The 14,575-nt window shown below is 36.9% G+C and overlaps 1 protein-coding gene across 1 annotated transcript; it reads left to right on the forward strand.

The window, feature by feature from the left end:
- Window positions 1-791: 791 nt before the first annotated feature.
- Window positions 792-13,057, forward strand: LOC146134593 (placenta-specific gene 8 protein-like). Its single transcript, XM_083396866.1, has 4 exons — window positions 792-912; window positions 2,367-2,502; window positions 6,901-7,037; window positions 11,405-13,057. The coding sequence occupies exons 1-4, from the start codon at window positions 844-846 to the stop codon at window positions 11,507-11,509; spliced, it is 447 nt and encodes a 148-aa protein (XP_083252992.1). The 5' UTR covers window positions 792-843; the 3' UTR covers window positions 11,510-13,057.
- Window positions 13,058-14,575: the final 1,518 nt, after the last annotated feature.

The following is a 14,575-nucleotide window of genomic DNA, read 5'->3' on the forward strand; positions in this document are numbered from 1 at the left end:
TTTGTTTTTGCAAAAAAGTGTTTACTGCAACGTATATTGAAAGTAGGCCGTTACGGTAGAAAAAATTGCTGCCAGAACGGCGTTCCGGTCAAGTTATTTTTGCAGGTGCGCCTTACCGAGAAAAATGTTATTTTTTTCAGGCCATTCCGTCATCTCCGTGAATGTATGTAAACCATAATAATTCAGTTGCATATTTGTGTAGGCTACTACATCGAACGGTGACCCCAGGTTTAATAAGGCTATTTATTTGAAACGTTATGTTATGACATAATCTTATGACGTCATCTTTGAAAATTTTTATCATTTTAGTAAAAACACTTTTTACCGCTCCGCTATATTACTCCTGTTTTTATAGAAGTAACTTTTCAAAGATAAACGTCGGCAACAGCCATCAGCCATGGTTTCTTTTTTCCTTTTTCAAAGCGCTACAAAAATCCCCGAACAAAAAACCTTTCTCACAACCGTCTTGTCCGTATCGCAGTTTTGTGTAGAAGGCTCGCCGGCATTGGAAAAATGTTGTTTGAGAGTAAAACATGTTTTTGACAAACGCGCCGGAATTGGGCTTTTGTCTGCTGTTGTGCGACAACAGGCAACCTACAAAAAGTAGACAGAGATAGCAAAGAGTAAAGTAAGAGACCAAACTGAGCTGCGTTCTGCTTTAGGTCATGCCTGAAGGGTTTTCTGTATTCAGTTACCTAGATTTCTCCGATTTTTGCAGCGCGGCAAAAAAAGGTATTTTGCGGTTTGGCACAACTGCACAGACGTTGTTTTAAGAGCTTTGCTGATGGTATTTATTGTTTTAAAGTTGCAGGTTGTGTAGATTAAGCTTTGCACTGCTGAGCAATGTCGTCAGTTACTGCACCAGTTGGGTACACGCCTCTGCAGAATGACCAAATCGCAATGTCACAACAGGTAGGTAAATATAAAGGTTATACGCCTTTTTAATTACGTAAAAGTTGACAAGAAATCTAAAAAAAAAACTATTTTGTAAAGGTTCGGTCAAATATACCAAGAAGAACTTTGCAGAACTAAGATTTCGCTGTATTTACAAAACCTGGGTATATTATACCTGCGCTAACTGAAGGGTTTTGTGCTTCAGTTACGCCATTTATTCGCGTTGGAATTGGCAGGTATCACTGTTTAGGCGTGTATTGCTTACCAGTTGATAACTGGCTGGTTTTAATCTCTAAAGGTCATAAACCCCACTACTTTATTTATTGTCTACATTTGTCCTTAAAGAAGGGTAACACTAATTTACGGAATGATGAATGATCGGAATAGTCGGAACGCTCACAGTATTATTATTAAATATAATAACACTTGACCCACCTTTACCCAAACGCTAACCCCCACCCTAACTCAAATATTGTGCGTTGGTTTAATACTTGTTTTAACGGGGTAACACTTAAATTAGTGAGCGTTCCGACCATTCCAACCATTCATCATTCCGTAAATTAGTATTACTCAATAATTTTCTGTCTGCAATGATTGACAACTGACACCGGGATAGAAAACGGCTTTAGCTACCGTTGAACATTTTCAGGGTTTAAAAATGACAAGACAAATAAAGCGAAAAACAAGTCGAACAGTTTTAAGATTGGTGCAAACCACTAGTTCTTAACTGGGGGGAAACTCATAAAGAAATTAACTGGCGTATTTTAGGAGGTTATTTGACACCGATATAAGATGCCGAATCCCTTCAGAGCGATGCCTCATATGGTTCAAATTTTTACTGTAACTTTAAATGTACAATTTACGCCACAGTGTACTACTACGTACGCCGTAATCGTTGGTCAAAAAGCAGCTTTAGAAGGGCTAGATCACAGTTGTTTAACTTTCATTGTACGCCACCTTTGGGATTCTTTATTACTGGTTTATTAATGTTATCTTAACGGACGAGATATTACACTGAATGTTATTCTTTGCAATGGGTGGGTTTAGAAAATGGGTTAGGGTTGAAATTACTAGGGGGTTAGTGATGTACTTAGTGGTGGGGTTTGGGGTTGGGTAAAATTTTGTATAGGCCTTATTTTGACCCTTTAGGTCGTATTCCGACGGAATTACGTCTTATTGCGATTTGAATGTTTTTCCAACTATTAGGCATTAGCCCTATTTTGATCTTATTCCGAACTGTTTAATTTCGACGTTGATACTATTCTTATTTCGGTTCTATGGCTGGAGTTGATTAGAACGTCTACAAATGACTGTTGGAACCACTGAATGTTATTTTGCAAGCGATCTATGTTTGTATGTCTTTCATTTTACGGCAACTTTGCGATTCTTTATCACTGCTTCATTAATTTTACGGAAGAGATATTAAAACGTTTACAAATAACTGTTGAAAACACCGAATGTTATCTTTGCAGGTTGGTCCTCCCACTGTTATAGTACAACAGCCCATGGCCTACAGTACAACGACCACAGTCATTTCCCAGCAGCCTGAGCCAGCAAAACGCGACTGGCAGTCTGGCATGTGTAACTGCTTCGACGACATTAATAGCTGTAAGTGGTAACATGACCTTGCTTGACTCCGTCTAATTCAGGGATCTTAAACTGGGGTCCATGAAACCCTTAAATTAAAAAACGGTTTTTAATATTTATTCTTTGTTTATAGACACTTTTTGTGGCTGGGGTCCATGAAACCCTTAAAATAAAAAACGGTTTTTAATATTTATTCTACGTTTATTGACACTTTTTGTGGCTGGGGTCCATGAAACCCTTAAAATAAAAAACGGTTTTTAATATTTATTTTATGTTTATAGACACTTTTTGTGGCTGGGGTCCATGATTTAATTTCGTACAAACGCGAGTATTGTTTTCATGCAAGTTATATTCGGTAAAATAAATAACACTTTTGTAAGAAACCTCCAACCATGGGCGCCCGCAGGGGGGGGCACTTGCCCCCCCCTGGAATTTCAAAATGTGATTATTAGTATTATTTGTAAGTGTAATATGTATTACTTTATGAAGGTTAAAAATAATATGCACTAGGGGCGGGAGTTCTTACCACCCCTTTTTGTAAGTGATATTATCGTTTTTGGTTCGTTTTTGTCATGGTTAGCAAACTGTTAATCTAATGCGAAGCCAAAATCGAGCGCAAAACGCCGTTTTTCGTCTTTGGTTTGGTCGACCGTAAACGCCGGATAGTTTTTCTCTTTCGTTATTTGTTTAGGTCAGTGGTTCTCAACCTTTTTTCTTTCGTGGCCCATTTACCTTGCAAAAAATTCTGTGGCCCAATAGAATTTTTATGAAAGAAAAAACTTAAAATAGGTTTAGAACAAAACACAGCAGAACATATTTCAAAACAAATTATTTAATCAACCGTGCATTAGTGAGATACTTGCGGCTGAACAATAAATTTACATTCTCTTTTTAATTCCTCCCAAACCATTATTTCTTTAAAATGAAATATAATGACACAAATGAAATTATAAATCTAGCTTTTTAAATTGGTCTGCGGCCCACCTCAAATGTTCTTATGGCCTCCACTGGTTGAGAAGCGCTAGTTTAGGTTGACTGATTAGTGATTAGCAAGTATTCGACAATTGACAACGCTACGTCAAACCTTATTTATTTTTTTTCCCTAAAACACGTCAAGTTATAGTATTATGTATGATTCTACCACAATTAAACACACATATTTTAAGGTCTTGGTTTGTTTTGTTTTTTTGCGTAAAGTTAACGATTGTACACCGTGATTTCGCAGCTGGCGCCTGACAGGATTGTCGACGACGCACGTGCTCGCTTTTGCTGGACGTATTTGGTGTTTCTGGGTTTTTTCTATCACGTCGTGCAATCACCATTCTATGACGTCATAATTTCACTGTTTTAATGACGTCATTATTCATTAACATCAGGCGAAAAAATAGGGGAATTCCCTAAGTTGAAAATTCAGGACCCCTTTTTTGATTTTCTGGTTACGCCCCTGATTGACCCCCCCTGGAAAATTTTCTGCAGGCGCCCCTGCCTCCAAAAGACAATTAATGTAGCCAAATAAAAGGTTATTGCCTCCAATCAGTTTTAATATGTAGACTCTTCGTATTTTGGCCGATTTTAAGAAATTAGTTAGGCAAAGTACTTGTTTTTCGTTAAACAGTCTAATATTGGCATTTTTCCGTGTGACAAAAAATCGATAGTCGTTAGTTTAGCATTACAGAGGCCAACATTGGTGCTGTTACAACAAGGATTTAAGTGCTCTATAGACAGCATTGACAATTGTTGTAGCGCATTTTACTGTTTTTTCAAGAAGCTTTGAATAAAAAGTGACAAGATTCGGTGCACAGAAACGAACGGTTGCCCATATCTGGTTTACCACTGCAGAGTTGCCTGCGCTGGTTACTGAGAAATCGTTCAACTTCGTGTTATCCAATCGCTTTCGCATGTGTTGTTCGCCTGTGTTGCTCGCATGCCCTGTCTCGACGGATTTTCCATTGTATATTGGCACTTCCTGGATTGGCCAGCCTCCCGTGATATCGCAGGTCGAATGACGTGCTTTCCAACATTCGGTCTTTTGATTTGAAACAGTTTAAGCGCCTTTTCACCACCTATATTGCCTATAGCGTTTATAAAACGACTTTTTAGCTATTCTACACATTATTACGTTTTTAATTTTTGATCTGTTTGCCCTTTTTTATGTCAAAATGTCACAGGTGTCTACTGTAGTGTTGTAAACAAATTGTAAACAAAGTCCAAGTCCGGTATTTTTGTCACAAAAAAACGTTAAAAGCTTTGTATGTGTATTAACAACAGAATCTGGCCCTCCAACAGAACACATAATGCCGACGATAAAAGTTTTAAAATGTATTAATAAAAGCTTGAGAAGCGCACCGCTCCGAACAAAAATCAGATTTATTCGAATTAAGACAAACTGATGATGCCATTTATAGGCGAAATGCATATTTGTATTAAAGTTTTAGACCTTGCTGACTGATTTTTGTTCGGAGCGGTGCGCTTCTCAAGCTTTTAAAAAACGTTAAACTATTAAAATTGGTAAACTCGCCCTATTATGAGCAAATACTCAAGTAAACAAGAACAAAGGTGCAACATATAGCAAGCAAATCGTATTTATGTTCAACGGAATAAAATTGATTATTAAAACACATTTCAACCCAAGTAATTTATCCGACCAGAGGAATTGAGTCAAGTCAAGACAATTAAGCCAAAATACTTTGGCCATAGTTCTTAGAAACAGTGACTTATATCCACCTAATTCAAGTCATTGACTTAAGTCATTACCACACTGGTTTACTGCGTGTAGCATTCATCGGAAATTGTTTTTGTTTAACATCTTGCACTAGGAAACCGGTATACCCTGTATTTTGAACATTTAGTTCTTTTCACCAGTGAAAGTTTAACAGGAAATGATTTTTTTTCACCTGGATATCGAAATCTATAAGTATAGTCCCGTGCTTTTCGCGTGATAATGTCATTTTGTTGATTTGAAACAGCTGGCCAGCGGTTTTTAACCGCCGGTCCGCGACAATTTGTCCGCAAATAAGTTTTCTTTAATTATGCAGTTGAAAACTATGTTTTTACCAGCTTTAAATGCATAAAACGCAAGTTTAATCTCCTGTTTTGGTGTTTTAAGCCCCTTTTGGGATCGTCTGTTCAGCACAAAAACACCCCGAGTATATCGTTGGTTGCACTTCACTATATATTAGTTTATAATGAGTTTTCTTCGTGCCTTTGAAATTCTAGTTACTGGTCCGTGAAAGGATTTTTGTATTTTTAATGGTCCGCAAGTGAAGGTAATTAACCGCAGACTTACGACGCTTGAGAAATAATTACGTGTACTCGTATGCTGTGTTCATAAATTGTATTTTGTTGTCAATGACCGTAACGAATTTTAATGGCCTTTAAAATGAATTCCACATTTACGGCAATCAATTGCAGTGCACCTTACTTAAGGAAAAAAAAGTTAATTATAATGGGGTTGATTAAATCTTTGATTGGCAAAATGTCTGTCAAGGCTGGCAAAAATACTTCTTTAATTACGGCAGAAAATAACCGTGTGTTTTTAACTGGGTGCAAACATTGCCACGATATTCTTGAGTGTTCACAATGCCAAACTTGCCAAAAGTACGTTTTTCAATTACAGTAGAAAACAGAATTGTATGTGTCCATACCAAAGCATTGCCATGCTATTTAGAAATGCCCGATACCCGATATTTTGGATAAAAAGTACCGCGATCCGATCCGAGACCATATGAAGTCAATAAAATGCTAAGCAAGCTAAATAGTTGAAATTAAATCGTTTCAAGGTAATGTTTTCAATGATAATATGTAGAAATTGTTTTTAGTGTTCTTAGGTTAGTTACCTCTAGTTGTTATCCTAAGATTATTTGATAAATATGTGTTTCAAAATAAAAGTTGCTGGTTAAATAGCAAATCATGAATGAAATTCCTAACTTCATTTGTTATCGCATCGGCACCAATACCACCCTAGAATCGGACGAGTACCGAGACTACAATTTGGTATCGGGTATCGGCTCCGATCCGATATTATCGGACCTCCTAATACCATGGTATCGGCTGTCGCAACAATATCTTTACAACACTGCTTTCAAACTTTGCCATAATAAAGTGGTTCTCAACCGGTATTCTGCGGCACTCTAGGGTGTCGTTCTTAACGCTCAAGGGTACCGAGAGATATTTCAAATTCTTTGGGATTCCAATTTTTGCTATATATTGGCAAGATTCTTGATGAAAAAATTGAAAAGGTTGTTTCAACCTTGTTGCACACTTGATGTGCTGTTTAAATCTCGTTCATTGTAAAATTACAGTTACCCGTTCAGCCAAAATACGAGCAAGGGTACCGCGAACTGTTTATAATTTTGGTATGGTGCCGCAAGCCAAAAATGGTTGGGAACCACTGCCATAACATAATTACGTGCTTTCCAGGTTGCTGTGTACTGTTCTGTGGCAACTTCTATATCGGCAGCATGGCGTCTCGTATGGGCGAGCACTATTGCGTGGGATGCTGTCTACCCGGTATATGGCCGATGAGATCAGTGCTAAGAACGCGCCACAACATTAGCGTAAGTTACACCGGCGTCCGGCGTTTCCCCGTATGATTCACTTTAAAATGAGTATCTTGCAGTGTTGAAAATACGTCATTTTGAAATGACTTAAATCCCAGTCAAGTGTTTTGAATAAATAACAAGTCAAGTCCCAGTGAAGTCATAAATAGAGCAAGTCAACTTCAAGTTACGTTATTGTCATAAAAATAAAACGTTAAACTATTAGAATTATTAAACTAGTACGACAGTGAACAATAACTGAAATAAAAAATATAAAAAACGTAACATGTAGCAAGCAATTTGTTTTACGTGCAAACGTTAGGAAAAATAGCTCAATTATATAAAAAAATACTTTAAAAAAAGTCATTTATCCAAAAGGCTTGAGTTAAGTCATTTTTCAAAAAGACTTAAGTCAAGTCAAGTCTTCTTTCAGAAAGACTTAAGTCAAGTCAAGTCTTTTTGTCGAAATGACTTAAGTCAAGTCATTAAGTCATTACAACACTGGTATTTTGTTTCATTTTGGGATTCTCACCGGGGATTGTGAGGTGCTGGATTCGAAATTGTGTCTCCTCATTTCTACAAGAGCTTAAACAATTGTTTCGGGGTATAGATGAAATGCTTCTGATTTGTATATTTGTCACAAAAGATTTCTGTTTAGGAAGTTGCGGTAAATAGTCACACAGACTTAACACATCCCTAAGCCAGACTTGGACAACTAGATAATTATTGTTTTCTAATTCAATGAATTTGAGCAAATAGCGTCTCATACTAGTTCTAATCTAATTTAAGAAACTAAAATGCTCTCATTTTAATTGTAGCCTAATTTAAAAAAAGCCTAAATAAACTTAGTTGTCCAAATTTGCCCTCAGCACCCCATTATGTAGGCACACCCTACATATTTGAGCTTGTCAAACACACGTTGTAAAACGTTTGTAAGAACTTGATTGTCGGCCAGCTTAAGACTCAGTTTTAACACATGTTTCCTAGCTATGCAAATAAGTACAGAAAGTCATTTTACAATCTACATCTGATGCAAAGCCGACAAAACATGGGGAAGTGGCGAGTTCATTCAGCCCTAATAGATCGGCCTCGGTACAAGTATCGCATTTTAAAGTTTAGTAACCTCCAGTATTTGTCTTTATATAGTGCCAACCTATAGCCCTTTTTAGAATTATGCTAGGCGAAATACCTGGCGTTGCCCAGGTTAAAAAGAATATTTACCGTTTATTCGTAAGATCTTCGTAAATGACATAAATAATGCAAACATATTTTTTTAAATGTCATGACAAATTTGCTTATGCCTAAACGTTTGAACTGAGTGTCACTAAATAGAAATTTCAAATCATGTGATGTGAAGTCGGTTAACTATAGCGCACAACACTTGGATTATCTTTAAAGTAACGAAAACCCGTGACGTTTGTCAATTGAGAATAACTCCCAAACGTAAAACTTTAGGTTGCAGCAGCAATTGTTAGACTTGCTTAAAAGCGTCATGTTTAAGCAAATACGTAATCCCAGTGCTAAACTGCGTCAAACGTGAGAAAAATCCTCATTGAAAAAACAAATGCTTACTGTTAACTACTGCAATAAACGCAATATTTTGCGAACTCTGCTAAGTATTGCGTGGGTAAACACATTGTAAGAAGTCATTAGGCTTTGGCGTCAATCACTATCGCTAACAAACGGCTTAAAAATAAAAATTCAATTCTTGGTAAATTTGCGAACTCTACCTAAAATTTACGCGTAAACAGGCATCAATAAGTTCCTAAACAATACGGCAAATCGGCCTTTTTCAACGATTACCTCCAGTTGTTTTACCTATGCGTTTTTTAATTTTTACCTTTTAAGCTAGATTCTGTGAACTTTGTCGCAAATCTTTAAAGCTAAATGGCTCCAATTAGGAATGTCCGACACTTGACATTTTATCATTTACCGATACCCGATATTTTTGATAAAAGTATTGCGATTATACCCGATACCAAGTGACGTCATGCCTAAACAAGAAAAATAGATGAAATTGCAACGTTCAAGAGTATATTTCTCTTTTCAGGTGTTTGGGCCGGAATTTTGCTTTACTGTTGATTTCCCCAAGTTGTCAACCCACTGTTTATTGATAAGTCCCTTTCGAACCAAAATCGCTGTGTTTGATCGAAAATCATGGCTGAATTTCTTATATCGGACGATTAACGATACTACCACTCGGCATCCCTGTCATCCCTACATATATATTACTACAGAATCGACCGCTGTAGTAACGGAAGGCCTGAAGTTCTTAGCAGTATAGTAGTGTTCATGATTGATTGCTGCTAGAGAAAGGAAAGGTTACTTTCAAACTTGTACCACCAAAAGCTTAAGTCTAGCCTGATGTTAAAGTCCATTGTGATGAAATTGGATCATTTCCCTAACAATGACAACTGATGGTCTTCCGATACTAGGGTGGTATCGGTGCCGATCCTATACTAAATTAATTTAGGTATTTCAGCCATGATTTGCGATCTAACAAACTAATTTCTAACTTGAAGGGTATTTTTGGCTAAAAGTAGTTAGCAAATGGAGGTAACCGAATTTCACAACGCTAAAACGAAAGGTGGCCTAATAATCTAAAAAAATAAACTTTGGACGCTTTAATTTCATATTTTTTGCTTGTTTAAGCATAGTAATGACGTAATTTAGTATCTGGTTGGATTGCGGTACTTTCTGTCCGAAATATCGGGTATTTGTATCAGAATAATACGTCAAGTATCAGATATCCCCCTACCCGTGATCCTACGACGAAAAACTAAATCCACAGTATTATCGCTTTTAACATGGACCTTAAAACTACCAACAACGATATTTTAAGCAGGTACATCAGTGATTCCCAAACTGTGTGCCGCGGCACACTATTGTGCCCCGAGAGATTGTCAAGTGTGCCGCAAAACTTTTTGTAATGTTGAAAAAAAAAGTATTTGTATTCCCAATAGGCATACACGCAAGCATTTTAGACTTAAATACGCACTATTCATTACAAATTAATAATTTTGAGACATTTACATATCGTTTGTCGTGTGTTAAGGGCGATTGTAAAATTACTCTATTGTTGTTCTGTTAAAAAGTGTGCCGTGAAATTGTTAAAATTTGTTTAGTGTGCCGCGAGCCAAAAAAGTTTGGGAACCACTGAGGTACAGTGTTCGAAATGTACAGTGCTAGAAAGCTTGTTTTAACCTATACTTAGATGAATTTTTCTTAACATGTACGGTACACGCTACGGATGTACCAGGTTTTAAACAGCATACGACGATTATAGGGTGGGTGACTGGGTGTGCAGTGTACAGCTTGGTAATTAATACTAAACAAACACTTATTCTGTTTAAACCAAAATTTGAATCATAAAACTTTTAATTTTTGCACCGCAGATCCCATAAAAATCGAATTGTGTCCAATATAAAGGGCCTTAGAAATATACGACGCTTAGAATACAAGGATGCCTTTCACAACAGAAATGATTTAGTGTCAAATGAAATAATGAAAAGGACTTATTGATTAAACCTTTTGTGACGCACAGAATTTAACACAACAAAAATTTTTGTGGCCTAAATCGATATGCCCCCATAAAATATGCCGACAGATATCGACTAATAATAGGCTATTAGCAAATTATGATGGCGTTGAATAAATTTTCGATTGACGAAATGCCTGTCAAGGCTGTCAAAAATACTTCTTTGATTACGGCGGAAAATTAACCATTTGAGCACGTTTTTTGGTAATTTAGCAATAATATTTTAACGTTCTATGTTTAAGACGAGGATTTGGAAATTGACTTATTATTTATTTAATAGACTTTGACTTCAGTTATTTTGAAAACTACTTGACTGCTACTTAATAGTCATTTTAAAATGACGTGTTTTAAATGCTGAAAAATATGAATTGAGTTAGCTCAACCAGGCAACACATTTATAGATAAAAATCGCTCTTCTGGTGATATCTATCTATTAAAAGCTATACAACATAATAATATATAGAAAATGCTCTTGTGTATACAAAAATTCGCTCTTTTTGGTGTATAAAACAAATCGCTGACTTGCACTAATACTTGATGTGCTGTTTGTTCAAATATAACATAAATTGGAGTGAAGTGTAAGCATGTCCAATAATATTGAATAGAAGCAGATATCCGATGCCAAGTGTTAATATCGGCGCTTGTCTGAAACTCGGTCCCATACCAAATTAATATAGGTATTTCAGACATACTTTGCAATTTAAATCAGCAAGTCTATTGTGGGAGGTTAATTTATCAAATACAATAGGTTAACAAAACGAGGGCTTGACTAGGACTTTTTAAATGACCTGTTTAAAATACTGAAAAAAAGTGCAACACATAAACTTCACGACACCATTCTTCGCAGGGCGACATGTGTAACGACTTCTGCACTCTGGCCTTCTGTGGAATGTGTGCAACCTGCCAAATGGCAAGAGAGATGAACCTACTCGGCTACCCCAAGAACTGCTGAAGTGTCAGCCTTCGAGAAACCTCCCTGCTCGACTATTTCCTTGTACATATTACGCCCATCGCTTCACTGCCTCTATCACAGCTGTACAGCTCCACGCAAGAAGCTTTGCCTTACGCCTTGGCTTTGGCAATGACTCCGAATGTTACATTAAAGCAGTGGTCGGCAAACGTTTTTGTCGCGGCCCAAAGAACTTTTTAAGAGCTATTGAAGTCCCATTACGTAAAACCACTACGAAAACAGTGGCGGATTCAGGATATTTGATTTTAAGGTGAAATATTACACAACGCTTTGATTGCAACAACACTGACATGCCTTGTGTAAAACATATAAAAAAGTACATTGAAAATATTTTCAATTATACCTATAGTTAAAGTTGGCAAAAAATATAGTTCAGCAGGCTCTAAGGACCACATTTGGCACGTGGGCCTTTTCAAGCTGAGCAAATTTGAAAATTGCATGTCACACAAACTTTTAAAATAAAGTGCAATGATGTACGGCTATCACGCGGCCCACAAATACATGATAACACTAAACTATTCAAAAGTAACTCGCGGCCCACTAAAAATGGCTCTGCGGCCCACATTTGGCACAGTTTGCCGACCACTGCATTAAAGTCAACAGTTGGCCATATAAGGCTACAAATATGTTTTTTTTTTTGGTTTGGTGGACACTATCACAACTTTAACCCCGCTTTTTCTACAACTGTAAAATCAATGTATTTGTTACATTTTTTCTTTATTTCTGTCTATCACAATGTTGGCCTTTTTTAATTTGAACATGTTTAATCCTGTTTTCAGATTGGTTCACACTATAGACGCGTTGTGCGTTAATGAAAACGTCTGCACTTGAGTTAAAACCGCAGCTTACTGGTGTAGCCATGCGAGGTTGACAAAATGTACAAATTATGACCAAAATGCTGCAGAAACACTGAACTTCTAAACAGGCGCTGGGCGCTCACAATTAACAGCACGTCACTCAGTTAGGGATTTCCGAACCTGACATTCCATCCCGATACCTATTTTCGATATTCTGGACAGAACTTATCTTGATCCAAGCCGATACTAGTGACGTCATTACTACGCTCAAATGTCCCAAAAAGATGAACTTATGGTCTTCAAAGTTGTTTTTGGCAGATTTTAGACCACAGTTTGCCTTAGCGTTACAAAATTTAGTTACATCCAGTAATAACCCAATATTTTTAATATATTTCCCTTTCAAGGTAGAAATCGCTGCGTCGTGTTAAATATCATGGTTGTAGGCCTAATTATGTACACTATGTACGGATCTGTAATGTAACTTTAAACGAATGTCAAAGCTAAATAGTTCGAGTAATTTAAGTATAGGCTACTTTTACAAGCGTCTTAATTAAGTTGTCGATTTACCCGACATATTTGACTTTGACTGACAATTATTTTTAAGGCTGTATTCCTACATTATTTTGCTATCGGCTTGTCACCGATACCACCGTAGTATCGGACGAGTATCGATACTGCCACTTAGCATCACGTATCGGCTCCGATCCGATACTATCAGACATCCCTACAATATAATGTACGGTAAATATTCACTTTATCTTCATGACAACTTGAAAGTGTTGTTTTGTCGATGTTCCATGCTTTATTGCAGCTATCTGTTTTTCTACGTGTACCGTCCCGCGTCCAACTTTTGTATTTCACCATTTTTTGTTTCAACGCAATACACATACGTTCGCTTTACTTTGTAGATTTAGTCGTAAGAAACTCATCGCAGAATAACAACTTATAAGGCACACCATTGTCCATTGTACACCATTACTTAAAAAATGACGTCACTTTGTGACGCAACTTGTATAAATATATCTGAAAGTTTTTATCCATTTTCACACATCAAGGCAATTCACTTATATTTTAGTAGTGGTTGCTCCCCAGGGGTCCGTTTTAGACAGTGCAAAAATCAACAAAAAGGGTTAATTTATTCAGAAGGTATATGCTTATTTCAGTTGTTTTTTTGCATAGCAGCAACATTCAGTAGGCTAAGACCTTTTGAATGCTCCCCCACTGATTAGGAAATATTTTGTAAAACTCAGAAAAAGCCTTCACCCCTAACAGGTCCGTTTTGCCCCGCCTTATCCTATAGCTCAAACAGAGATGTTTTGGCGTGAAGGGACATTTTATGCAGTCCTTCTATCTATAGGTGCTTACAGACAGCGAACCATTTTGGAAACTTCAATTTTTTAAAAATTTTGTAAAAAGTTACCTATGAAAATCATTAAGTAAGCAGACAGTGCCCATACCAAGGCTGCGGAGTCGGACTCGGGACTCGACGAAATCGCACATTTAGGTGGAGTCGGACTTGGGACTCGAAAGTCGGGCTCGGGTTATTTCTAACCAACTCCGCAGCCCTGGCCCTAACCACCAGTCTAACGCTCTTCAACCATTTCGTTATACACCTTTTCAAAGTTAGTGTTACCTTCGATGTACGAGAAATCGCAAAAGAAAACCAATTTTGGCGTTAAATATCAACATATAGTAGCCTAATCACAAATGGTTTGACAGATAGCGTTAGGTATTTAATGTAAGTAACGTATTTTAATACACTCTGAAGACGGTCGATCTAAAATAGTGGCAACTAAGTATTTTTTAACGTGCTATATGTTGCACACTGCAAAAAAACAACTTTATTTTTACGGTTTGTGTGCTTTGAGATTCAACATTATATCTTAAAGTGCTTAAAGCTAAGAAAGAGTTTTTCAATTACAACCCTCAGGTGTATTAAAACACTAAGACCTGTATTTTGCTAATTTTAAAAATAATAGAATTCGCCTAACCTTAACGGTCTGGGTCGCTACCGCTAGATAGTGCTATACGTTGCCCACATTCTGTACACACATTTTTGTTATTCTTATTCGAGAAACAATTTTGTAAAGTTGTACGTATTTTTATACCTTAAAGTACCTTAATTTCCCGCATGTTTAGGATAAGTAATAAGAATAGCCTGGTCACCTTTCCAAAAGTGGCCAGTACTTTAAACCCTTTTGATGAAAAGAGTCTACATTAACCGTTGTGAAACAAGTTCCGTATGATTTTG

The sequence above is a fragment of the Ascidiella aspersa genome, chromosome 9 (genome assembly GCF_963924565.1).
Source record: "Ascidiella aspersa chromosome 9, kaAscAspe10.2, whole genome shotgun sequence".
In the NCBI taxonomy this organism is placed as follows: Eukaryota; Metazoa; Chordata; class Ascidiacea; order Phlebobranchia; family Ascidiidae; genus Ascidiella; species Ascidiella aspersa.